Source organism: Fukomys damarensis, unplaced genomic scaffold (genome assembly GCF_012274545.1).
Source record: "Fukomys damarensis isolate Sample0158 unplaced genomic scaffold, DMR_v1.0_HiC HiC_scaffold_38, whole genome shotgun sequence".
NCBI classification, from domain to species: Eukaryota; Metazoa; Chordata; class Mammalia; order Rodentia; family Bathyergidae; genus Fukomys; species Fukomys damarensis.
In genome coordinates, this window is record NW_022900950.1 from 45,294,720 (window position 1) to 45,319,286 (window position 24,567).

At 33.3% G+C, this 24,567-nt stretch overlaps 2 protein-coding genes across 3 annotated transcripts in view; one reads left to right on the plus strand and one right to left on the minus strand.

Annotated features, from left to right (window-relative positions):
• Positions 1 to 22,079, plus strand: part of Ints6 (integrator complex subunit 6) — an 80,504-nt gene extending 58,425 nt beyond the window's left edge. For both annotated transcript variants that reach the window (XM_010636956.3, XM_010636955.3), the window contains 11 exons: positions 1,130 to 1,282; positions 1,502 to 1,634; positions 2,565 to 2,659; positions 4,626 to 4,736; positions 5,672 to 5,887; positions 10,457 to 10,583; positions 11,384 to 11,526; positions 12,690 to 12,921; positions 18,541 to 18,912; positions 19,861 to 19,954; positions 21,521 to 22,079. In XM_010636956.3, the coding sequence (XP_010635258.1) occupies positions 1,130 to 1,282; positions 1,502 to 1,634; positions 2,565 to 2,659; positions 4,626 to 4,736; positions 5,672 to 5,887; positions 10,457 to 10,583; positions 11,384 to 11,526; positions 12,690 to 12,921; positions 18,541 to 18,912; positions 19,861 to 19,954; positions 21,521 to 21,614 (1,770 nt within the window). In that variant the 3' untranslated portion in view covers positions 21,615 to 22,079. The remainder of the gene's footprint in view (positions 1 to 1,129; positions 1,283 to 1,501; positions 1,635 to 2,564; positions 2,660 to 4,625; positions 4,737 to 5,671; positions 5,888 to 10,456; positions 10,584 to 11,383; positions 11,527 to 12,689; positions 12,922 to 18,540; positions 18,913 to 19,860; positions 19,955 to 21,520) is intronic.
• Positions 22,080 to 22,930: 851 nt separating this feature from the next.
• The window catches only part of Serpine3 (serpin family E member 3), a 32,183-nt gene continuing 30,546 nt past the window's right edge, over positions 22,931 to 24,567 (minus strand). The window contains 1 exon segment of the mRNA XM_010637104.2: positions 22,931 to 23,065. Coding sequence (XP_010635406.1) covers positions 22,931 to 23,065 — 135 coding nt within the window.

Here is a 24,567-nt window from a genome sequence, read left to right on the forward strand (position 1 = left end):
ATGTATATTATATATATTACATATATATATACACACACTTACAGTTTTGTTAGTGTACTGTTTTTGTGAGAATACCAAGGAATATTCTGTGGGAGAATATGACAGTGATTCTTTTGATGTAGTATTCGTAGTAGATAAGCTCTATTTCAGAGATTATTAAGCAGTTTTTAATAATTTCATGCACCTGTCACTTATAAACTGAATTCACTTTGAAACCTTTTGTACTCAGAATAATTTTATTTTGAGTTTATATGATGTTTGTAAATTTAGATGTATTAATAAGGGTCCTTAATAGGAATTTAATGAAGTTGTAATACATGAAATTAAGGTTTTATAGGTTTCATTGAGGTATCCTGTTTATTCCTTTTCTCTGATTTTGACCCATTATAATGTTTTAGTCTGGCCTTACACAGAATCTTCTAATTTCTTTGGTAATTAACTTCTTGGAGCTCTTTTTAGCTCTTACCACCCAAATTTGTATTGGCATACTTGCTATCTTGTCTTGTTGGTTATTCATTCAGTTGTATTTAACATCCAGAGCAGTAAATATGGTACTTGTTAAATCTTAATGGAAAGAAATCCAAAACCAGAGTCATAGGCATTACTTATTGCCCTTGTGATCTGTTGCAAATTGTTTCGAGCCATAGAGGGGTGGATAGGATTTTAGTTAGAGGAGGAAATAGTTCGGGGAATAAAGCATGGAAATTAAAAAATAAGATGTGTCTAATGGGCAGACATTGTCCTTGCTGTCACATAAACCAAGTTGCTCATGACTTTAAATGAATGTGACCTTTAGCTACAAATAAGGACTTGGTTTCTATATATCCCTTGTTTGTTGGATGTAAAAATTAACACAATTCCAAAATTTTTGCATTTAACATCTAATAAAAGAGTTTTAATTTTATATAATTCATTTTAAATGGAGTTTAAATGGAGTGTTTATCTTTTTCTTGTGATTATAGTTTATTATATTTTCAGGTATTTTTCTTCAGCTTATTGATGCTTTCATTAGTAAAGCAAACTCTAGCAAAGCCATGGAACTGAAGAAGTTTTGATAGGGAAGGATATTTAGAGTGAGTTTGTTTCTGGTGTTTTGTATAAATAATAATAATACAACTTTTCCCTCTAGCCACCTCGTACATCTCATCCTGTAGTGAAATTTTCCTGTACAGATTGTGAACCAATGGTTATTGACAAACTGCCTTTTGACAAATATGAATTGGAACCTTCACCATTGACTCAATTTATCCTGGAAAGGAAATCTCCTCAAACATGTTGGCAGGTGAGCTGAAATGTACTGATTAAAAAAATTTGAATGAGGGCTGGAGTTGTAACTCAGAGGTAAAACACCTGCCCAGGTCCTAGGTTCAACTCTGAATTAGCCTTGCTTCTTGAAATATTGAATGAGATGCTTCTTAAAAACAAAACAAAACTCAATAGTTTGCATAATATTCTTTAAAGATTATTAAATATGAAATTTTAACTATTTGTTTTTAACCAGGTGTATGTGAGCAATAGTGCAAAATATAGTGAACTTGGTCATCCTTTTGGTTACTTGAAAGCCAGTACAGCACTGAACTGTGTCAACCTATTTGTGATGCCTTACAATTATCCAGTCCTCCTTCCTCTCTTAGGTATGCTGTTTTTGTCATGTTCATAAAAATTCTCTGAAGGACAGACTTTGAGAATATTCTTTTGTAGTTTTTCTTCTGAAAATTAATGAAAATGTTCTTAATATTTTAAAATATTAAACCTATTTAAATAAATTTTTGTAAAAACCTGTTCATGTTTGTGATAAATTGAAACTGTTGAAATATCTCTTACTACAAACTAATAAATGTATTATACTTAAATTATTAAATATTCTAATTTTTCTGCAGGTTAGATTTATGTTTTTAGAATTTGTAGTTTCTGTTTGTATGAAAATTTATATTCACAAAATTTGAGTGCATTTTAAAAGAATTTATCTAACTTTAGCTTTCATTTGGCAAATATTTTTAACAAAACAATGTGTTCCAAATTATTGCAAGACAGCTTAAAGTTAGTTTCTAGGTATCAACTGGCTGTCATTTTTTGAGAAGTAATATTAGAGAAAACTACTTTCCCTCCATGAAAGCCATCAGATATAGTCATCATGATATAGTCAAAACATTAGTAGGTACATTTTAATAGAAAATTTTCTGCGTAGCTCTTCCTTTCTTTGAACCTGTGTCTAGTTCTAGTCAGGCTGTAGATTTTTTTTCTTGTGTATTTTCTGATTTTATTTCACTATTAAATGTAATTTCCTTTTGTATTTTCTGATTTTTCTTTGTGTATTTTCTGATTTTATTTCATTATTAGATATAATTTTTAGGCCATAAACTGCACCTTTCAGTATTTCGCACAGTATTATAAATCAAAATAGCAAAACCAGAAATTGTACTGCTTTTAATTTTGTTAAAAACTTAATGTCTGATGTTATTTTCTCACAAATAACAAAGCAGACTTCAAAGAGGAAACTGATTTGATTTTTATATGTGAAAACAATGCATGATGATAGGTTTGTTCATGATATACATTTCTAGATGACTTATTTAAAGTGCATAAAGCAAAACCAACATTGAAATGGAGACAGTCATTTGAAAGTTATTTGAAGACGATGCCTCCCTACTATCTTGGGGTAAGACTATTGTTAAAAATAGAGCTTGTTATATTATGCTCAGTTTATTATAGATATTTTCAACTTTTATTTATTGCTGTTATAGATTAAATCTATGAAAATTAAGTATACAAATGGCTGATACAGATGTAGTAGTAATAGTAGTGATTTAAAGAATAATGATAATAATCATGAGAATATTAATTAATTAATTAATTTTTGTTTTGTTTTGTTTTTGGTACTGGGGATCAAACTCAGGTCCTTGTGCTTGCCAGGCAGGCAGTGGAACCACTGAGCTAAATCCCTGGCCCTGATCATGAGAATATTTATATACTGCTTACTCTAGGCCAGGTACTCTCCTAAGCTCCTGAAGTATGTTAAAATAATTTAATTCTTACAGTTACTCTGTGAGAAAGAAAATATGATTGTTCCTATTTCACAGATGCGGAACCTAAGCCACTAAAGGTTAAGTAATTTGTCCAAGGCTACACAGCTACTATATGGGGGAGATGAGGTACTGAAATTGAGTCTGGCTTTTAACCTTGATTCTTATACTACCTTTTTGAGTTGTAGTTTTAGGATTATTTCTCTTTAAGGTGAAAAATTGTTTTTGTTGTATTATTTTCCAAATCTCCAGAATTGTTTTTAGGTGAATAAATATATGTTTCCAGAAGCTACATTAAAACCACTTTTAAGTATTCTGCTTTTTTCTTGGAGGTGCTGGGGGAGGGACTTAGGGTCTTGTGTATACTAGGCAAGTTCTCTACTGTCGAGCTATATTCTTGGCCTATTCTTCTGCTTTTGATGCTGGAATATTAACAGCACTTGACTGCAGCTAATTTTTCTGAATGGTCTCTAATATATAATTAAATGATCCATCCCTCTCTTCACCCTTCTCTCACTCCTTTCCTCTGGGCTGTAAATTGCTAAGTCACCAGGCTGGGCTTGAAATTGTGATCCTTCTGTCTCAACCAGTAAGGATGCTGGGGTTATGTGCTTGTGCTACTATGCCTGCCTAAAGATTATTTTTTTGAGCTTTGAAAATTATAGCATTTTAAAAGATAAGAGATGAGCTGTTGGAAATCTAGCAGACAGGAGAAACACCTTGAATAGGAACTAGTACATTTATGGACTCGTTTAGTTTTCATAGCAACCCCTAGTACTTAGCCAAAGCTGTGTGGTTATTAAATCAGGTCTAGGATCCAATTCCATGTTGATACTAGTGCTTATACACTTTCTAATGCACTACTGGTTATGTTTTTCTATGTCCCGTTCACATTTACTAGAGGCTTCTACTACAGATTTTTTTTTTTTAAATTGCACAAAATGGTTCTCATTCTGTTTTTAAAATTGAAAGCTTTTTCACCATACCATATCCATTTTAAATAATAGGTTGTTTTTTTAATGATTAACATCCATTGAATGCTTACTGTGTGCCAGATGCTTTTATAAATGGCTCACATATATTGATTTATGTTAACTCTAGGACAATCATATAAGGATAGGTACTTTTATTATCTCTATTTTACATGTGAGAAACTAAGAATAGAGAAGTTTTATAACTGGTCCAGGATCACATAGCTAGTGAGAATCGATCCACAATTCAGCCATTTATCCAAAGTAGAAAGTTTGTTCTTTCCTTGAGTGTCTTTTTCACTTACATCTTAGTTTCATCAACTGTTTCTGTACAGTCTGGCTCCTGTCTGTCTTCTAAACAGGTATCTCCTAATAGTAATGAGCAGTAAACGGTACAGGACTTCACTTTCTGAGCTTTGGGAATTTAATGGCTTCTCACTCTTTTAATGGTAATCAGACTGCTTTCATAACACTGATAAACATTTTACTGAAACACAGATATGGTTATATTACTTCCTTTTTTGAGGAAAAGAACAGGAAATTTTTTTTAAAGTTTTAAACCAAACTGTACACAGAGCTGTACAATTTTAACAAGCTTAATATTGAATGCTCCTTTCCTTTTCTTCTACAGCCCTTGAAGAAAGCTGTTAGAATGATGGGTGCACCTAACTTAATAGCAGATAGTATGGAGTATGGACTCAGTTATAGTGTCATTTCATACCTCAAAAAATTGAGTCAACAGGTAATGTCTGAAAATAGAAGTGGGCCTTTTAAGTGTTTGAATAATTTAGCTAAGATAACTAATAGGCTCAAAGCTAGTACTTGATGGTTCCAGTGCTGTTCCATTATATTAACATGTTACATTTAAAAACCATATATAGTATATATGAATACAGTTTTCTTAAGTCAAGTATCCTATGTTAATTTAAAATTTTTTATTACTAATTTATGAAAATGGCTTCATTGATGTCCTTGACTTCCTGTATATGATCATTACTTGTGTTTTCCTTTGGTAAATTTGTATTAGAAAGTTGTTATTCTTAGGAAAAAATTATTCTTTTGATTTGTTTTAAAACTTGAAGATTTTTCTTTCAGAAAGGTTTCTTTTTAATATTTTTGTAGAAACACTAAATTTTGTTATTTTGGCCATAAAACACATGAACAAGTAGTATACTTGCCTAGCAGTATGTAGTTTTTTTCAGTATGTGTGATAGCTTTATCTTTACTGCTAATCAAAATGCAGTTTAGAATCAAAATATTGCTGTTTACTTTCCAGTGAAAAGTTATACTATTATTTGCCATGTCTGACTGTTTGGTTTTGTGTTAATAACTGTTATTTATCTTCAAGTAAATATTGATGAGTGCTTTTTTTTCTTATTTTGAATCATCTTTGAATTGGAAATATACAATTTCACTTATGAAGCATTTATACTTCATGGTTTAAATGTAATGGATATTAACAAATAAAATGAAGTTGCATTTGTTTGTCTTGCTCCAAAAGTTTAGTGTTGTAATGATTTAAAATGATACTATTTTTTAAAACTATATAGTACTCAACAAAAACTATACTTAAGGTTTCAATTTCTTGCCATAAAAGTAATTGATAGTAGACGATAACTATTTACTTTATAATTTTTCAACTTAGATTATAACAAAGCAACTCTTATTTATTTTTAGGCCAAAATAGAATCTGATCGAGTCATAGGATCTGTAGGCAAAAAAGTAGTACAGGAAACTGGCATTAAGGTTAGAAGCCGATCACATGGCTTATCAATGGCATATAGGAAAGATTTTCAACAACTACTCCAGGGAATTTCAGAGGATATTCCTCACAGACTTCTAGATCTTAATATGAAGGAATACACTGGGTTCCAAGTTGCTTTGCTAAATAAGGTAAGAGTCAATTCCACACTTCTTTAGCTATGTTATACTGTATTTTGTGTTATTGTTAAATAAATCAGATCTTATGTTAACTGACATTTGATTCATCCACAATTTGAAAAGTACATTTATTGTCTGGTAGAATAATAATAAACACATTGAAGCACCAAACTTTAGGATTAAAATTAAAATTGCATATGGTGTTTGAATAAGTGAGTAGATTTATTAAAAAGTGAACTGAGTCACTTTATAATGAGAAAATAGGCTTGGAATTTGCCTAAAGTTATATAGCTGATGGAAGCATTCAGTGTATTGTGGTACTTACACTAATGTCCCTAAAAGGCTTTATGAATTATTATTATGTTTGTCCCAGCAGCATTTTTGTATAAATAAGCATGCTGATTCTAAAATTTATATATGGAAATGTAAAAGTTCTGAAGTAGCTAAGAAATTTTGGAAAAGAATCAGTTTGGAGGACATATCATTTGACTCACTGTAAAGCTATAGTATAACCACAGTGTGGTGTTGGCATAAGGATAACTGTACAGACAGGTAGAACAAGAAAGAATCTAGACATTTGGAAATATTTGGGAAATTTGGTTATCACAGTAGGATATGCTATAGTCATCTACTGGATTGTGACCACCATACACTGAGACTACAGTATGCTTTATTTCTCCTGTTGATCTACCTTTTTGTATCACTATTTATCCTCTAGCGCCCCTGTCCTCTAACCTTCCCAGCCTGTTGTGACCTCTATTCTACTCTACTTCTGTGAGGTCAACTTTATTAGCATCCACATGTGAATGATAATGTTTGGTATTTGTCTCTCTGCTTCCTTGGGTTATTTTATTGAATATACTGTAATGCCCTTTAGGTTCATCCAAAAGTTGTCAAAGATGACAGCATTTTATTCTTCTTATAAATGAATATTATTCCATTGTATATACCACATTATCTTTCATTGAACAATTGGTTTGATTCCATATCTTTACTGTTGTGAATAATGCTACAATAAGCAGATATTTCTTCTAATTTTATTTCCTTTGCATATATTTTCAATGATATAATTGGATTATATGGAGGTTCTATTTAGGAATTTTTGAGAAATCTCCATATTTTTCCATAGTGGGTTTGTATTCCCAATCAAGAGTGTATGAAATGTTTTTTTCCATGTATTCATTTAAAAACAATTTTTTTTTCATTAAGTTTATTGGTACTTTTTAGGTATACAGTACAGTTACATTATCACTGGGAATCTTGTACCTTTACATGATGTATCTTGCTTCTTATTTTTTCCCCATATCCCTGCCTTCTCTTCACCCCCTCCATCCTTCCCTATTTACAAAAACTTTGTTTCCATTTTTTCCTTTTCTCTTATTCTTTTCCTTCTTTCCTTTCCCCTACCCTTCCCACTTCCCCTACTCCTTTAGCCCTTTTCTTCCTATTTCACATTGTCAATTATACCATTTGAACTTTATTTAAGAGTGTATGATATTTTTTATTTCTCCACATCTGCAACAGAATGTTATATTTTGTCTCTTTGATGGTGGTTATTCTAACGGGACATGAGATGGCATGTCTCATTGTGCTTTTACATTGATTGATTGTACTGGGAATCGAACTCAGGGCCTTGTGCTTGCCAGGCAGGCACTCTTGCTGAGCTACATGCCCAGCCCTTCTATGCTTTTGATTTACATTTTCCTTACAACTAGTGATGTTGAGGATTTTTTGTATGTTTGTTGACTAATTTTATTTCTTTTGAGAAATACATCTGATATCATTTGTTTTTAAAATCAGATCGCTTATTTGCTGTTGACCTATTTGCTGTTGACTTTCTTGTAGATTCTGAATATAAATACCTCTGACGAATAGTTTGCAAATATTTTGTGTCTCTGTAGATTATCAGTTCACTCTTGATTGTTTCCTGTGCTGTTCAGAACTCCCTTATTTTCATATAATCTCATTTATCTTCTTTTCCTATTGTTGGCTATGATTTGCAGGTCCTATCCAAAAAAAATCTTTGTCTTAACCAGTATTCCAATGTATTTTCCCTGGGCTCTCTTCTAGCAGTTTTAGAGTTTCCAGTCTAATATTTGGGTCTTTTATCTACTTTGAGTTGATTTTTATACATGATGAAATGTAAAAGCCTTTCTTCGGTAATAATCCTGTCTTCTCATTAAAAAAGAGTCTAGAGGAAGGTGCTCAGGCATATAGTTACTGGTAAAGTTTGTTTGTTTGTTTGCTTTTGTTTTGTTTTTTTTGGTATAGGGGAATCACAGTCAGGATTTGTGCTTGCGAGGCAGGTGATGGCACCACTAAGCTAAATACTTGCCCACTGGTAATTAAACAGAGGGTGCTGAAACAATTGATCCATGTACAAAATAATGAACTCATTGCCTCGCATTATTTAAAGTGATCATAGTCTTGATTATAAGAATTAAACCATAAACTTCTAGAAAAGAATTCACAGACCCAGGAGAAAATCTAGATGATGTTGGTCTATGGAAGATTTATAAAATAAGCACAAACCAAAAAAAATAGGTAAAGTGACCTTCATTATATAGAAATATTTTGCCCTTCAAAAGAAATTTAAAACAAAATAAAAAAAGGCAAGCTATGGTCCAGAGAAAAGTGGATCAAAAGAGTTGCTTCAGAATAAATATTTCACACTTGATAGTGAAGAGATGAATAGACACTTCACCAAAGAACATGTGCAAATGCAAATGAGCATATTAAAGACATGGACAGCCTCATTAGTCATTAGGGAAATGCAAATTAAGACCATAATGAGATATATCAAATGTGTTAGAGTGGCTAAACTGTAGAAGACTGAAAAGTATGAACTGTTGGTGAAGATGTAGAACAAATAGAATGATTAAATGTTACAGGTAGGAAATAATTTCTTGTGAAGCTAAACATATATGTTTGATATATAATCAGCAATTCTGTTTGTAGGTCTCTACTCAAGACTTAGTATAAATGCTCATAGCAGCATAACATAAAATAGCCAAAAACAGTATTCAATTGGTAATAGATTTAAAAAATTGTACTATATCCATAAGATGAAATACTATTCTGGAATAAATAAGAACAAACTAATACATGAACAATAGGGTTGAGTCTCGAATGTCATGCTAAGTGAAAGAAGCCAGATGCAAAAATTAGGTATTACAAGATTCATTTTATAAAATGCAATACAGTGGAACCTTGACTTATGAACTCAGTTCATTCACTAGGGCTGATTGTGTAACCAAGTTAGCCAGTTGAAGATTTGGGCTTCTCTACACAAGCTTCAAAAATTTCTGTCCTGTATACCAGCAGATCTCAGTGTCCTTTGAGACATTGGCCCAGGATTTCTCAACCCCACACAGAAAAGGATGTTGTAATGTTCCTTCCAGAACTCTTTAAGGGTTAAATCTGTATCTGAGACCATCTGGAAGTACAAGCAACTGGCATTTGGGTTGTAACTCAAGACTTTGTAAATTAAAACTAAAATTCTGGTTCTTCGTATGTCATGCCAGTCATAACTCAAGGATCCACTATATCTAAAAGGCTGATCACATGTGTAAATACTGAATAGTTTCCCTGGTGTGAATAATCTTCAATAATACATAAGATCCTAATAAGATTACTGACATTTAGAAATGGGAAGAAAGGAGCTAAAGGTGCAGGGAAGGTGGGATGGGTAGGGGAAGGGTAATAAGGGAAAAGAAAAAAATGTGAGATAACGAAAAGATGGAAATAAAGTGTTTGTAGATGGGAAGGAGAGAAGGGGGTGAAGGGAGGGCAGGGGTAAGGGGAAAAAATGAGAACCAAGACTTGTCATGTAGAGGTACAAGATCCCAACAATGAATGTAACTGTACTCTATCCCTAAAATGTACCAATAAACTCAATTAAAGCTGGAAAAAAAAAATAAAACGCTGATCAATTGTTGCTTGGGGTTAGAAATAGGGTAGGGATTAACTATAAATGGGTACCAGGAGCTTTCTGGAATAGTGAAAGTATTCTAAAACTGAGTTTTGGTGATAGTTTCACAACTATACATTTACTAACACTCAACAAACTATATAATAATTTGTGATTTTTATGATATGTAAAGTATACATCAGAACTATTTTTTTGTTTTGTTTTTGAGGCAGGGTCTCACTATGTAGTTCAAGCTGGCCTTGAACTCATTACATAATCCATGTTGGCCTCAAACTCACAGTGATCCTCCTGCCTCAGCTACCCCAGAAGCTTGGTATATAGGCATATGCTACCACACCCAACTCATTAGTTATTTAAACCCTTCACATTTTACAGTTTAGAAATTAGTTTTTAACTTAGGTGAATTTGCTGGTCCAGAACTATATAATAAAGTTAGGTATGAATTTGAGATTACCATATTTGGTTAAGACCAACACCTAATTTCTATCTTTTGGACCTAAAACAGTATATTTGGGTCATAATATGTCTTTTTTTTTCCTTAACTAGTTAATATGTCTTATTTCCAAATCTCTGCTACAGGCTAGAGATTTTAGTCTCTTTTATTTCTGTTTGAAATAAATTATGTTCTTCCCATGAATGTTTACCAAAAGGATTTGAAGCCTCAGACATTTAGAAATGCTTATGACATACCAAGACGGAATCTTTTGGATCATTTAACAAGAATGAGATCGAATCTTTTGAAGAGCACCCGCAAATTTCTTAAAGGACAGGATGAAGGTTAGATTATGGTTTTACTATTTGGAATTTTTTCTTTCATAGTTTGAAAAAGCATAGTACACTAATGTAAAATTATAAGTATTGTCATTGTAAATTCAAGCAAATGAGGTAAAAGTGAATCATCCTTGTTTTTCTCCTTTCCTTTGTACCATCACTGTTGCCCCAAATTCTGTTCCCCAGAAATAGCAACTTTTGTTAAGAAATTAATTTTCTTTTTAGGTTTTCTCATATATTCATACACATAGACAGACACTCATACATAAACATTTTTCTTGTGATACAATAGGATCTGATAAACTTTAGGTGGCCATTATATGGCTTGTTCTGATGTTTTCTTATTGTATCTGTGGCACTGTATTGGTGGCAGCTGCTCCAAATCAAGTCAGATACCAATCTAACACCTTGCTATCTGTGATTTAAGCATGCTAATTCTAGTTTTGTATCTGTGTAACTTTTCTACCATACTATTTTCTACAAATTCTACTATGATTAAATTTTTTCTATTTAGAATAGAGTAGAAGCGATACCTTTTTATGGCAAAGTTACATATACTACTTATTTGATACAGTTAGATTAACTGCAATATTTTTGTTTAGGAAGTAAAATCATTATTTTAAGTTTTACTTTAAAAAAATCTCAGACTTTGTCATGATATTTATAATTGCACCATCTAAACTAACTTATAATATGTAGTAAAGACTGTTTAGAATAACATTAGGTTGCACTCATATTTGATAACTTGGTGGGTGTATAATTTCAAAAGGTTAACTCATGTTTTGTTTTGTTTTTTTTCTGAGAAGATCAAGTGCACAGTGTTCCTATAGCACAGATGGGGAATTACCAGGAGTACCTCAAGCAGGTTCCTTCACCACTAAGAGAACTTGATCCTGATCAGCCTCGAAGGCTACATACATTTGGTAACCCCTTTAAGCTGGATAAAAAGGTAATTTTGAAATGTTCTCTTACATAATTTGCTTGTGGTAGGCATTGTCAATTTAATAGTTCTTAATTTAGCCAAAATAAGCTGAAGCTGTTTTCCTGATGAAGCAATGTCAACATCCTTAGAATATACAGAAGAACAGTGGTACCTTGGTTCACAAACTTAATTTCTTTTACAATTTTGAGGAATGTGGGCTACTTTTGTATTTGTATAGGGAAGATGGTTGTGGTTGTGTTTGTCACCTGATGTGGTTTGTGAATAGAAGCCAAATTTTGTCCAATGCTTTTGTTTGAGAACCAAATTGTTTGCAGACAGAAGTGTTTGTGAACCAGGGTATTTACTGCAGTTGTAAGTAGAATTGGGATTGGTTATACTATTTCAAAATTGTAAATCTGAAAAAATTATATTTTTTTATAGAAAGTACAGTGGAACCTCTGGTTCACTGTGTTCAAGTTACTTGGCTCACTTGGTTCAAACTGAACTGGACGCAAACCAAATCAAATTTCCCCATAAGGTCAACAATGAACCTAACCATTGAATTTGATTCAGATCTCAACCAACTCAGTTTGCGACTAGAACTGTGCAAAGATCAAGTTTGTGAACCAAGGAACCACTGTAGAAAGGTGGTTACAAGAAGCTGTAGGGTTGGGGATTAGGAAAAGACACTGATCAGAGGGTACCAAGTCTCAGACTTGAAAGAATAAGTTTTAGTGTGTACTACATGGTGGCAATAGTAATAGTTTATTAACGTATTTCAAAATGCTAAAAGAGCAGATTTTTATTGTTTTATTGCCTTAATTGTTACAAGAGCAAGGGTTATTAGGCATGAAGTACAGTGAGAACTGAAAGAAAGCAAATATGGAGGGCTTTGGAACCTATTGTAGAAAGAATCTCTACTTTAAGCTAAAGGACAAATTCATTAAAAAGTTTGAAAGAAGAGGTGATCTGATCTAGATAGCATTTTATAATGACCATGCTGACGGTAATGTGTGGAATATTATCAAAAAATAGTGAAGTGATAGTATTTTGATTAGCTTAAGTGTTTCTAAAGTGTCCAAATGGAGCAAATTTTCACATTGTATTCTATAAATACAGTTATTCATCAGTTTAAACGATAAACATTTAAAATTGAATGTAAATTCAAGAAAATTGTGTTCTTTTTATAGGGAATGATGATAGATGAAGCAGATGAATTTGTGGCTGGACCTCAAAATAAACATAAGCGACCTGGAGAACCAAATATGCAAGGGATTCCCAAAAGACGTCGGTGTATGTCTCCATTACTACGAGGCAGACAGCAGAACCCTGTTGTGAACAATCATATTGGAGGAAAAGGACCACCTGCACCTATAACTCAAGCACAGGCAGATCTTATTAAACCCCTTCTGCTTCATAAAAGTAAGAATTTGAGCTTAAAGACATTTCCTGCTTTTTGGTTCTTTCTTAGGGGAAAAATTTTAGTTAAGTTTTCAAAGGAACATTACCATTCTGGCAGAAACATGGTTTCAATTTCAGTTAAATGCAAGAACTGATTATTAAATACATATATTATCATGAACAGTGCTAAGCATCGAGGTATAGCAAGGAGTGAGTAAGACAGTGGTGCTCTCCATCCTCATTTACAATGAACAGGGAAAGAAAGTCATTGAGATAATTAGAAGTCTGATGAATATTTAAAAAGGAAGTACATTGTAGAAATATTTGGTAAGATGATTTAAATTAGTTGATAAGGCCAAGACCTTTGCCTGAGGAAGTTATATTTAATAGATGAATAGGAATTAGTTAAATCTAGCTGTGCATTTGCCTATACCAGAAGAGTAATCTGAGTATGTATAAAGAAAAGGACTTTAAGGGACCTGAAGTTATAGCAGGGGTTGTTAGGCATGAAGTAAGGTGAAAACTGAAAGAAGACAGATATGGAGGGCTTTGGAAACTGGTAGAAGCTCTACTTTAAGCTGAAGAAAAAGTGCATTAAAAAGTTTGAAAGAGGCAGTGATCTGGTGTAATTAGCATTTTATAAGGACCATGCTGACAGTAATATGTGGGATACTGTCAAAAAGAGGCAAAAGATGAATGTAAGGAACTCTAAATGAACTAATGAATTTATTAATTAACAAGTAATCATTCCTGGTTTATAATATCTTAACTGGAAAGAAACCAAATATTATATATCCCTTGATGGAATTATATACTACTCCCTCTGAGATGGACTTGGTCCTTTCCCCCAGTACCCCTCAAAAGTAAATGTGAATGTGATCAAGCCTTTGGCTCTAACTGCCAATTCAAAGGAAATACAAGGAATAGAGAAACAGGTTAAATGCAAAATCAGGGATGAAATCAATAAAATCCAGATTGTTAAAAAAAATCCTCTATAGGAGAGAGACAAATGGCTGCGTACCTTCCCCCATCCACCAAAAATAGAAGGGCATATTACATAGAAAAGTACAAGCTGGGCATGGTGGCACATGCCTGTAATCCCAGCACTTGGGAGGCTGAGGCAGGAGGATCACTGAGTTCGAGACCAGCCTGAGTTCCAAGTCAGCCTCAACTACACAGTGAGACCCTGTCTCAAAAAACAAACAAACAAACAAAACAGAATAAGTACAGAGGATTTTATAGACCCAAGGGTAGATAGTAGACACACAAACAATAGCTTAATTTGGACACAATGCTACAAATGGAAAATGTGTAATGTAATTGAAGAATGTGAACACTCCCTTTATATTTGATGTTAGTAAATAATTATTGTGCACAGGAAACCCAGCGAAAAGATAATTGTGACCTGACTGTGTAGTTGTGATAATATGTGCTTATGGAGTACTTGGGGTACCAATAAAGGACTTAGTGACCGAATGTTGGGGTTAGGCTAAAGAAGGAAGCAGACTTCTATCTTGAGACACTGGATGGACTAGAAAAAAAAGTGTAAGTTTAGTTAAGAAGTGTGCTGTTTTATTTTATTGTTAAAACTTTTTTTAAAACAGTTTTATTAGTACAATTTAGCAGTACATGAGTTTTACAGTTGTCCTAAGAAGGGTTATATGTACATAATACAACTTGTCTCTTAAAAATCCCTTTTCTTCCCCCTTCCCCCTCAAGTCCTCTACCTCGATTTTCATTCTTAGTTTCATTCTTCATCTCATTAATCTCAGCTCATGTTGTGGCACATAATGCTTACATTATTTGAGATCGTTAGGTTCCTGTACATGGCATATCTTTGTTCTACTTATTTCTCCTTCCCTCTCTTTCCCCTCACCCTTATTCTCTTTGACCACTTTTTTTGTTGTTGTTGTTCCCCGTTTATTGCTACATTTAAAGCGAACAGTACAGTTACATTTATCATTGGGATCTTGTACCTTTACATGATGTGTCTTATTTCTTATTTTTCCCCATACCCTTATCCTCCCTTCACCCCCTTCACCCTTCCCTATTTACAAAGACTTTGTTTCCACTTTTTCTTTTCCCTTATTTCCTTTCCCCTCCCCTTCCGACTTCCCCTTTAGCTATTTTCTTCCTATTTCACACTATCGGTTATACCATTTGAACCTTATTTACACTTTTTATTCACACCAGAGAAACTATTCAATATTTACTCATGTCCTGTTTATTTCACTTGAGTATAGCCTCAATGTGCGTCCATTTAGCTATAAATGTCTCTGATTTTTCATGCTTTATTTTTATTTATTTATTTATTTATTTATTTATTTATTGTGACACCAAGGATTGAACACTGGTCCTTGCACTTTCAAGGCAGGCGGGCAGCATCCCTGAGCTACAGTTTTTCATCCTTTGTGGCCGAGTAATACCATTTTATAGAAAAACCACATCTTCTCTATCCTGTCTCCAGTTGATGGGCATTTGGGTTGTTTCCAAATTTAAGTGTGCTATTTTAGCAAGAGCAGTTTCTGTGAGTAATGGGAAGAAGTCTGAAAAAGATTTAAGTGCTTGAGAAGTGAAAAATAGAAGTAATGAATTGTGTAAACAATCAGTTTAAGAAGATTAGCTGTACAAGGTAGGTGGAAATATGAATGGTAAGTAGAAGAATTCATGGGATTGAAAGTGAGTAATTCTACGATCAAAGAGACTTGATAGTGTTTAAGTGCTGGTAAACAGAGAAGGAGAGGTAGAAAATGAAGATGAAAGAAGGCATAATCAACACAAAATTACCAAGAAAGACAAGAGGAAATGTCCAGAGCACTGATATGAGAATGCTGAGTCCATTGAATTGAATGGGTATGGGTAGAAGTCTAGTAGGGGAAGTCAGAAATTCCTGGCAAATGCCTTTGCTTTTCTTTCTGTTTCCTCCATGAAGTAGGAAATGAAATAATACTGCTGAGAAGGAACTGGAAATAGGGAAAATCAGAGATCTGAGGACAATGGAGAAAGTTTAATCTCTGGGAGAAGGGGTTGTAATAAGATTGCTAGGCAGTGCTGCAGATCCAAGTACAGATTGTGACTACTTTCTAGAGCCGGGTCTTGTTTATTCCAGCAGTGCTTATCATTTGGAATGTAGGGGAGGGGCAAGCAGGTAGAGCTAGTCATTTGCTTGGCAGATGCCACAGTAAGATAATAGAAATAAGTAGGATATTTGATTTAAAGAAGTGACCTATCATGGCATATAAGCCTGATCAGTAAGAGTGGCTGTCTAGCAGGAGTCTGATTAGTAAGAGGGAGAAAGTAGAGTCACTGGCTGTGTTAAAGACCAAAGGCAAGAGCACTGCAAAGATGAGAGTTACATACTTCCGTCCCTGAATTTGTGTTAAATGGGAGAAGCAACAGTGTAAGTAGATTCTTTTAATTCTGTGATATATGCTCACCCATGTTTATAGTGGCACAGTTTGTAGTAGCTAAAACTTAGAAACAGCCCATTTGCCCATCAGTTGGAGACTGGATGAAGAAGATATGATTTTTCTATAAAATGGAATACTACTCAGCCATAAAGAATGAGAAATTAGAGTCATTTGTAGGAAAATGCATGCATATTGAGATCATACTCTTAAGTGAAATAAATAAGTCACACGTGTGTAAATACTGAATAGTTTTTGTGGTGTGAAAAACTATAATTGTAAATAAGATCCTAATGGTATAATTGACAATGTAAAATAGGAAGAAAAGGGCTAAAGGTGTAGGGGAAGTGGGAAGGGTAGGGGAAAGGAAGTAAGGGAAAAGAAATAATATGAGAAAATCAAGAAATGCAAACAAATTTTTATAAATAGTGAAGGGTGGAGGGTGTGAAAGGAGGGCAGATGTATGGGGAAAACATGAGAACCAAGACCTGTCATGTAAAGGTACAAGATCCCAGTGATGAATGTAACTGTACTGTATACCTAAAAAGTACCAATAAACTCAATGAGAAAGAAAAAAAGTGTAAGTAGGAAGTTCTTTGGAGATAAGAAATTGAGGTTTGGTGAAACCAGGTTTTTTAATTTGTTTTATTTTGTTTTTTAAGACAGGGTCTTGCCATGTAGTTCAGACTAACCTTGAGCTCACTATGCAGCCTAGGATGGCGTTGAACTCATGGAGATCCTCCTGCCTCAGCCTTCTGAGTGCTGGGATTACAGGCATGTACCACAACACCTAGTGAGACCAGGTTCTTGAAAGATGATCTGCTTAGACATTGATTACCACAACACTTCTCAAACTTTGCATATGAGAATCACCTGGGGGTCTAGTTAAACTGATTCTCCTTTCAGTTGGTTTCTTGGATGCTTTGTGATGGTACTAAGGCCATTTTCCCACAGACCATATTTTGACTGCTTGGTTTTTTTTTTGGTAGTGGTGGTGCTGTGGATTGAACCCAGGGCCATGTGCATGCGAGGCAAATATTCTATCCCTAAACCATAGACTGTGCTTCACAGCCACACTCAGAGTAATAAGGACCTGTAATGATGGTGTCAGGAGAGACTTGGGGATGGACTGTGAACCAGATGCCAGAGAGATTGGTGCCACAAGCATGTGCCCTGGATTGAATGTTAAGATACAGTAATGAGGAGAAGATGGCACGTGGCACCGCCTAACCTCACAAGAGCAAGTGGTTTGCTTGCTTATCTAAAACAAGAGTACATAGGCAAAATCTTGAAATTAGATTGAGAGGTGAGGAAATCAGTGACTATGTTCTGATTTTAAGCTCATGGGTAGCGTGTGAGAGAAAGCAATTTTTTCAGATCTGAAAGAGTGTTTTTTTGTAGGAGGTACTCACTTTCTAGTTAAAGCATAGATTGTTGTGGAGAACATTTATTAAAGAGGCATTTGCAAATTGTGGAATAGGATTTAGAACAAAGTCAGGTGATTGGGATTTGTGGGGATGAGTATACAAGGGGTAGGGGTAAATAGGACATTTGTATTTGAGACAAGAGAGATGAGTTCATCCTGGTGTCCTTGAGGTTGGTGAGAATTTAGAATTCAGCTCCTGTCCTTGAGCGAATCTAATAATGTGGTGTTTAGTGGCAAGCCTGCAGTCTTTTGGTGGTCTAATGAGTTAAAGTGAGCACCAGGTTGCTTTGCATTGCTCAATTCATGAGGACTAAATGGATGATGGTAGGAATAGTATGTACTATGAAATATGACCTGTTTCCCTGAAGAATTTAAGAATATATAAACTGTTTAGTGTTTATTCTTGCCTCTAACTGATAATGTATAAGACAGAAATAGACTAAAATGAGCTAGAGCTGAGGGAAAAATGATCATGACAGGTTTGATCATATATATTTCCTAAAAGTATTGAAAACTTGCTTTTCAATAAGATGGCCATAGAGCAAAGCAGAGAACTAAAAGCTTTCTGAAATTGGCACAATTAAAAATTTGTTTTCTGTGGTACAAAATTGTACAGATTTTTGTAAATATTGTGAATGCTTATTGAAATCCTACCATATATTTGGCAGAGCTTAGCCATATTACAAAATTTGTTAATTTGCATTAGTCAAGGAAGCCAGTTGTGATTTGCACTAATTATGTTTCTTTACAACTTTCTTTATTGTGTTTTTTATATTGGCTCTCAATTTCTTTGGCCTTTGTTTTTAGATTCAGAAACCACTAATGATTCAACAATAGATGATGTGGTTGAAAATCATGTTGCAGACGAACTTTCATCAGACATTACACCAAATGCTATGGATACTGAATTTTCAGCATCTTCTCCAGCCAATTTACTGGACCGACCAACCAATCATACAGAGGCTCTTAGTCATGACCATTTAGGAACTAATGACCTCACTGTTGGTGGGTTTTTAGAAAATCATGAGGAGTCAAGAGATAAAGAACAATGTGCTGAAGAGAATATAGCAACATCTTCACTCAACAAGGGAAAGAAATTAATGCATTGTAGAAGCCATGAAGAGGTCAATACTGAACTAAAAGCACAAATAATGAAAGAGATCCGAAAGCCGGGACGAAGTATGTATACTTACAGATAGACCTCAGATTCAATTTTTCTTTGTGCCCAAAAAATAAAAAACAAGTCAACTAAAAATGAAGGTCTGATTCTAGATCAGTCTAGAATAAAATAATATCTGAGCTGCATAAGATATGATTGTTTATTTAGATTGCAAACACTATCTGCTGTATTCAAGGCACTAGGGTACTAGATATGCTGGATAGTAAAGAGAAAACAGTACAGATAAATACATAATTTCCTGCTATGGCAGGGACTTAGGAGTCTTGAGTATTCTTTGAACCAGCAACTGGAATTTTAATATAGCAGCTAATTTAAAAACATGTAGTGAATATTAAGTAACTTTGTGTTTATAATATTCTTACTTGTCATTGTGCCTACTATTGTGTTTAAAGTATGGTAGTGATCAGGGATATGTTTAGACCAAAAAGTAAAGTTATGAAAGCTATTTATTATGTGAATACAAATGAACTTTGTAGGAAAAAATTTTGAGTATTAATTGGCATTCACTCAAGATGTTAACAGATTACTAGTCTTAATGGTGCAGTGACTTTTGGGTGGGCCAGAAATAAGTAGGATTCAGACCTTGCAGAGTTGTAGGTGGAAACTTGAGATAACACCCTTAAATTCTCTTAACCCCCCATTCCCCACCACCACCACGTTGTAGTTTAGAATTTTTAAATAATAAGCATGGGTTTTTGTGAAGGCCATACTCTTATTTTTCAGCAGAAGTACTGAAAAACACTTTGCTCATCCTTTTAATCTTTCTTTGATACCTCAATGGGTACTTTTTCCAAAAAAGCAGTGTTTGACAAGTTGTTTAATCTTGTGTGTTGAAATATACTATAAAATCTTTAAAGAATGGTAGAATTTTTTATGTAGAATGCTTTCATTGTATCTTAATGAAAGCTACTTACTTTTTTTTTCTTTTTTGCTTCTCTTGTTTTAAGAATATGAAAGAATCTTCACTTTACTGAAGCATGTGCAAGGCAGTTTACAAACAAGACTAATATTTTTACAAAATGTCATTAAAGAAGCATCAAGGTAAATAAACTTATATATTATGAACTGGTGATGAAGTGAATTTCCAATTTATGTATAGGGAGTATTTTAACTATCTTTGAAGCACCTGTGTTGTTTATTCATACACATGACATACCAAGGTATAGTATAAACTTATTTATTGAAAAAAAACTTCACTTAAAAATATTGCCACCCACAAATTCTTCAGGAATTATGGACTTTTTCTCCCTGAAAATTACTGGATACTTTCAAAACTTTTGTTTATCCTTCTTTTAATGTAGCCTTTTGGTGTCTTTACATCCTATATTCTTTAGCCCTGTATACTAATTAGTGATGAGAAAAAGCCTAGGAAGACAGTATTTGAATGCATTTTCTTTTTACATGGGAAGATGTAATCAAGGGGAACAGAGTTGAACAAATGGTTCTTATTTTGATTGTTTTGGTATCCCAGAGTTACGTACTTTAGTATAAGGAATGTGAATCAAAGTTATAAACCTACCTACAAAGTTCAGTTAATTGAGAAGCATAGTTGAAGCATTAAAAACATGTTTTATTTTTCAAGGTTTAAATTTTAGTATTCTAAGAAAACTTAGGATTTATTTCATCTAATCTTCCAAATATAAATATACCCATTAATCAGTCTTCTATGCTATATATAAAGGTTTTAGATAAGTTTTTCTTTTTGGAATGGCTAGAGCATGGGCCACTTTGAAGGATCAAGATAAGGCCATAAGTTTCACTTAGTTTTGAATATTTAGCCTATTCTGTTCATAATACCTTTCTGCTCTTTGATCAGCTCAAACCTCATTCTGGATTTCACAGGATAGTACTGATATTCCTGTTAGCTTTCAAGAGAGATATGTAATATGGTGGGTATTCGTATAAGTGAAGTAGGAATAGCATGTCTAGTGTTTTGTTATTCTAAAGAGCATCAGTGCTATTAATATTTATATAGATGAATGCAGTTTTCATACCTATCTTTATTTTGAAAAAATGTTAAGATTTGCCACTTGAACTTTAACTGCTTTCTGTGGCCTATGTTACAGGTATTTAATTATCTTTCACATTGTAGCAGTAGACATCATGGATTTTAAATGCTACTGCTCACTTTTAATTTTCCTTTGCATTTTGTGAGGAATGATGTTCCACTTTGTTCACATTCCCTTCAACACTCAAATTTCTTTTTCTTTTTCTTTTCTTTTCTTTTTTTTCAACACTCAAATTTCAGAGGACATGAGAAGATGCTGCAGTAATTGCTCTGGGATCCCAAATCTGAGTATTTGGAATCCTTGTATATATTAGTATATATTCTCCCTTTTTTTTTCTCTTTGGCTATAGGAGGAATTCTCTTTTCCCATTGTTTCTAGAACTAGCTTATCTGTTTAAGGGACTGTGATACTGTTGTGTACAAATAATAATTTGTAAACCTTGCAACAGATTTTATGTCATAGAGTAGTGATTTTCCATTTTCATTTCACTTTGAAAAATTTTCCCTAAGGCAAATGTTTTTATTTTTTAAATATTATGCTGGTATATACTATGCATTAAAAAGTAATTGAGAGTGCTATTATTTATTTTTTCATGCAGGTTTAAAAAACGAATGCTAATAGAACAACTGGAGAACTTCTTGGATGAAATTCATCGAAGAGCCAATCAGATCAACCATATTAATAGCAATTAAACAAAAATAGAATGTGGTCACTTATTTCACTGTCTTCTCCAAATACAAAGTAAATACAAGACTGTTGTGATCTTGCATTCATTTTTTTTGACATGCATTGTTGGCTATTTGAAATACTAAAAGCAAGTCTACAGATCCTTTTTCCATCATTTTACAGTGACTTTTTCTTCATTTTGGTTTATTTTTGTAATGTGAAGAAGTATCACTCTAAAAAACATTTTTATTTAACAAACTAAAAATATTCCTCCAAATCTCTTGCTTGTCATTGACTCTGCGTGTCAATTTCCCTCAGGTTCTATTTTCTTAACCAACCTTTAAATTTGTCACCTCTGTTAAGGTTGAACTTTGCCAAAAAATAATTAAAAAGAAGTTACTTTGTAATTTTTGGGGAAAAAAGCACATACATTAAAACTAGGTAATGTTTTGTATATACAGTTATTTTGGATATATTATTGTAAGTTGTACAAATGTATTTTGAAGAATATTTAAGAAAAGCACTTTTGTTATTCCATCAATAAATGCTCTATTTTACTCTTGTGTGGTTTAGGAAATAATCACATTTAAAGTAATCACTTAAAAACGTCCGAATAATGGAATTTTAAAGGCCTTGCTTTTTAGCATTGGAAAATACATCACTTGAAGTTCATATTTGTTAAACCGAACTGTAATTATATGTTACACATTCTGCATTGTCTTTTTTACTATATGTTCAAATTTTTTATTTGCCATCCCAACATACTCCCAATTCTGCCTGAATAATTGGAATGGCTGTGCCTGTGGCAGATAGACAGGTATTAAAAGAGGACAATTTTGGATATTATTAATTTTTTTTTGTTTATGCCTCCAACCCCTTTTCCTTTCTCACTAGGATTGTGGATGGCACTAAGTTGAGGTCAACAGTTTGACACCATACCATGTGTGCAAAAGCTCACAATACATTAAGGATATAGAGGGGGATTCTTCATTCTGCTCTGCAATTGTGTCACTTAAACTCCCAGTTTTATTGAGAAGTTCAATGGAAAGGAGCTGGATTTAAGACAACTTTATTCATTTTGCATTTCCTGAGTTACACAGAATGAGGAAAACTGACACCATTCATTTTCCACCCTTCAATCCAATGACTTTATGATCCTATTACCTGACTTATTCGCCGTTCGTTGGTCACTGCTGTGCCTTTTAGTGGTTTGAGGGGTAACTAGTAGGAAGGGTTAACATTTATAGATTTGGATTAAGAGAAGGCAAAATTGTAGTAAAGTGTTTTTAGTTTGATAATACTTGAAAATCACATATCCTTTTTACGCTTTACAAAACATTTTTTAAATTTCAAGGATATAGCAAAGTGAAATTAATTTTTTAATGAAAAGCATACATGAAAGTGGAGAACATTCTTGAAATCTGCTAATTAAGTCAAGAGGATTTGAAACTCTCCCAATACTGAGGACAAACCCTGTCAAGAAAAAGTAGCATTTAATGTAACATTATATAGTATTTTCATATGCATTTCTTTAAACTTTTTTTACCTCTATAAAATACCTTCCAAATAAAACAAGATGAAATTTAGATGGAATTGTTAAAGTAATTATCTGCAGTCACAATGCTAAATTCAGCAAGAACTACACAAAATCATAAATACACTTTCTGGTTTTAAGTTTTTTTGTGTTTAGATTCTGAGATTAATAGCATTAGAAGCCATTCAAATAGAAGTTCATACTTAAGAGTAAGAAATGATTCAGTCTATTCTAACGGCAGCTTTCTTTATCAGAAAGTTATTTCCATTTCACATTCTCATAATGTAATCTTTAGACCACTTAAATTTAATACAGTTTTTAGTGTGAACCCTAAAGGAAGCTGGAAATTAGCAGTTTATTCTATCTCCACTTTTCATCCTTTAATCTCTCTCCCTTGATCCTTTTTACAGCCTCATCCCAAAACCTAGTCACAAGATTCGAAACCCATCAAAACTAAAGCTTTATATCCCATCTCTTAGGCTTCTTGCATTTTAAGAAACTGTGGGCATATTCACTAGTGAAATACTTGGTATAGAATTCTTGTCGGTAAAGGGGAGGGAGAATGTACCTGGGGGGAGTATCTTGTGTTTTGATCCTGTCTGATCACTAAATGACAGGCTGGAAAAGTAGTAGTCTTTGAAAGGTTAATCTTTAGTTTTTTAGATCATTTTTCTTAAGGATTAAACATTCCATTTGTCAACTGATTTCATTACTTGCTCTTACCAATAAGATTTGTTATTTGGAGTAGAAAAGGCTGAGACTCACTTCTGATTTCTTCAAGAAGCATCAATGACCATTTTACCCTGTGTGATGTGGGCAAGTGCCTCCCAGAATGAGAGGTAAAATTCACAAAGATTTAGATTTGTGGTGAATTATGCAACTGGTTTTGAATTAACCTTGTATTTCATTTTGATTAGTAAGGCAGTTCTGAAAACCCATATCACTGAAATAGTGGTATATCTTTTCCTAGTTCAAGTATATTACATTTTCAGTTGAATTTAAAAAAAACAATTATTATCAGCTTTTGGTAATGATCTTTCTGTTCAAAAATTTAGTCCTATCTTTTTTCTTTTTCAGTTTTTTTAAACATATCTTTTCTAACAGAAAGATCTCTGCTGTGTGTTTGGAATGATAAGTCACATTTTCATCTAATCACAATAGGGTTGGAATGATCTTGCTGAAATATATTAAGTGGATATATTCTGTTGATGGTTTTCCCTCCAAATAATCCCCTAATAGATTATTTTCGAGTGAATGGTTATCTTCATCCTTTTTGTCACAAAAAATGTTTCTTTGATTTCTAGCGCAAGTATAGCAGTATGCAAATGATTCTCAGATAAAATGATGTTGACAGTATTTCCTTAACAATTTGTGTAAAACTATGCGTAATTTTCATAATTCTAACTTTTTGACTTTTCTCTCCACAAATAAAAGTAATGCCTGAT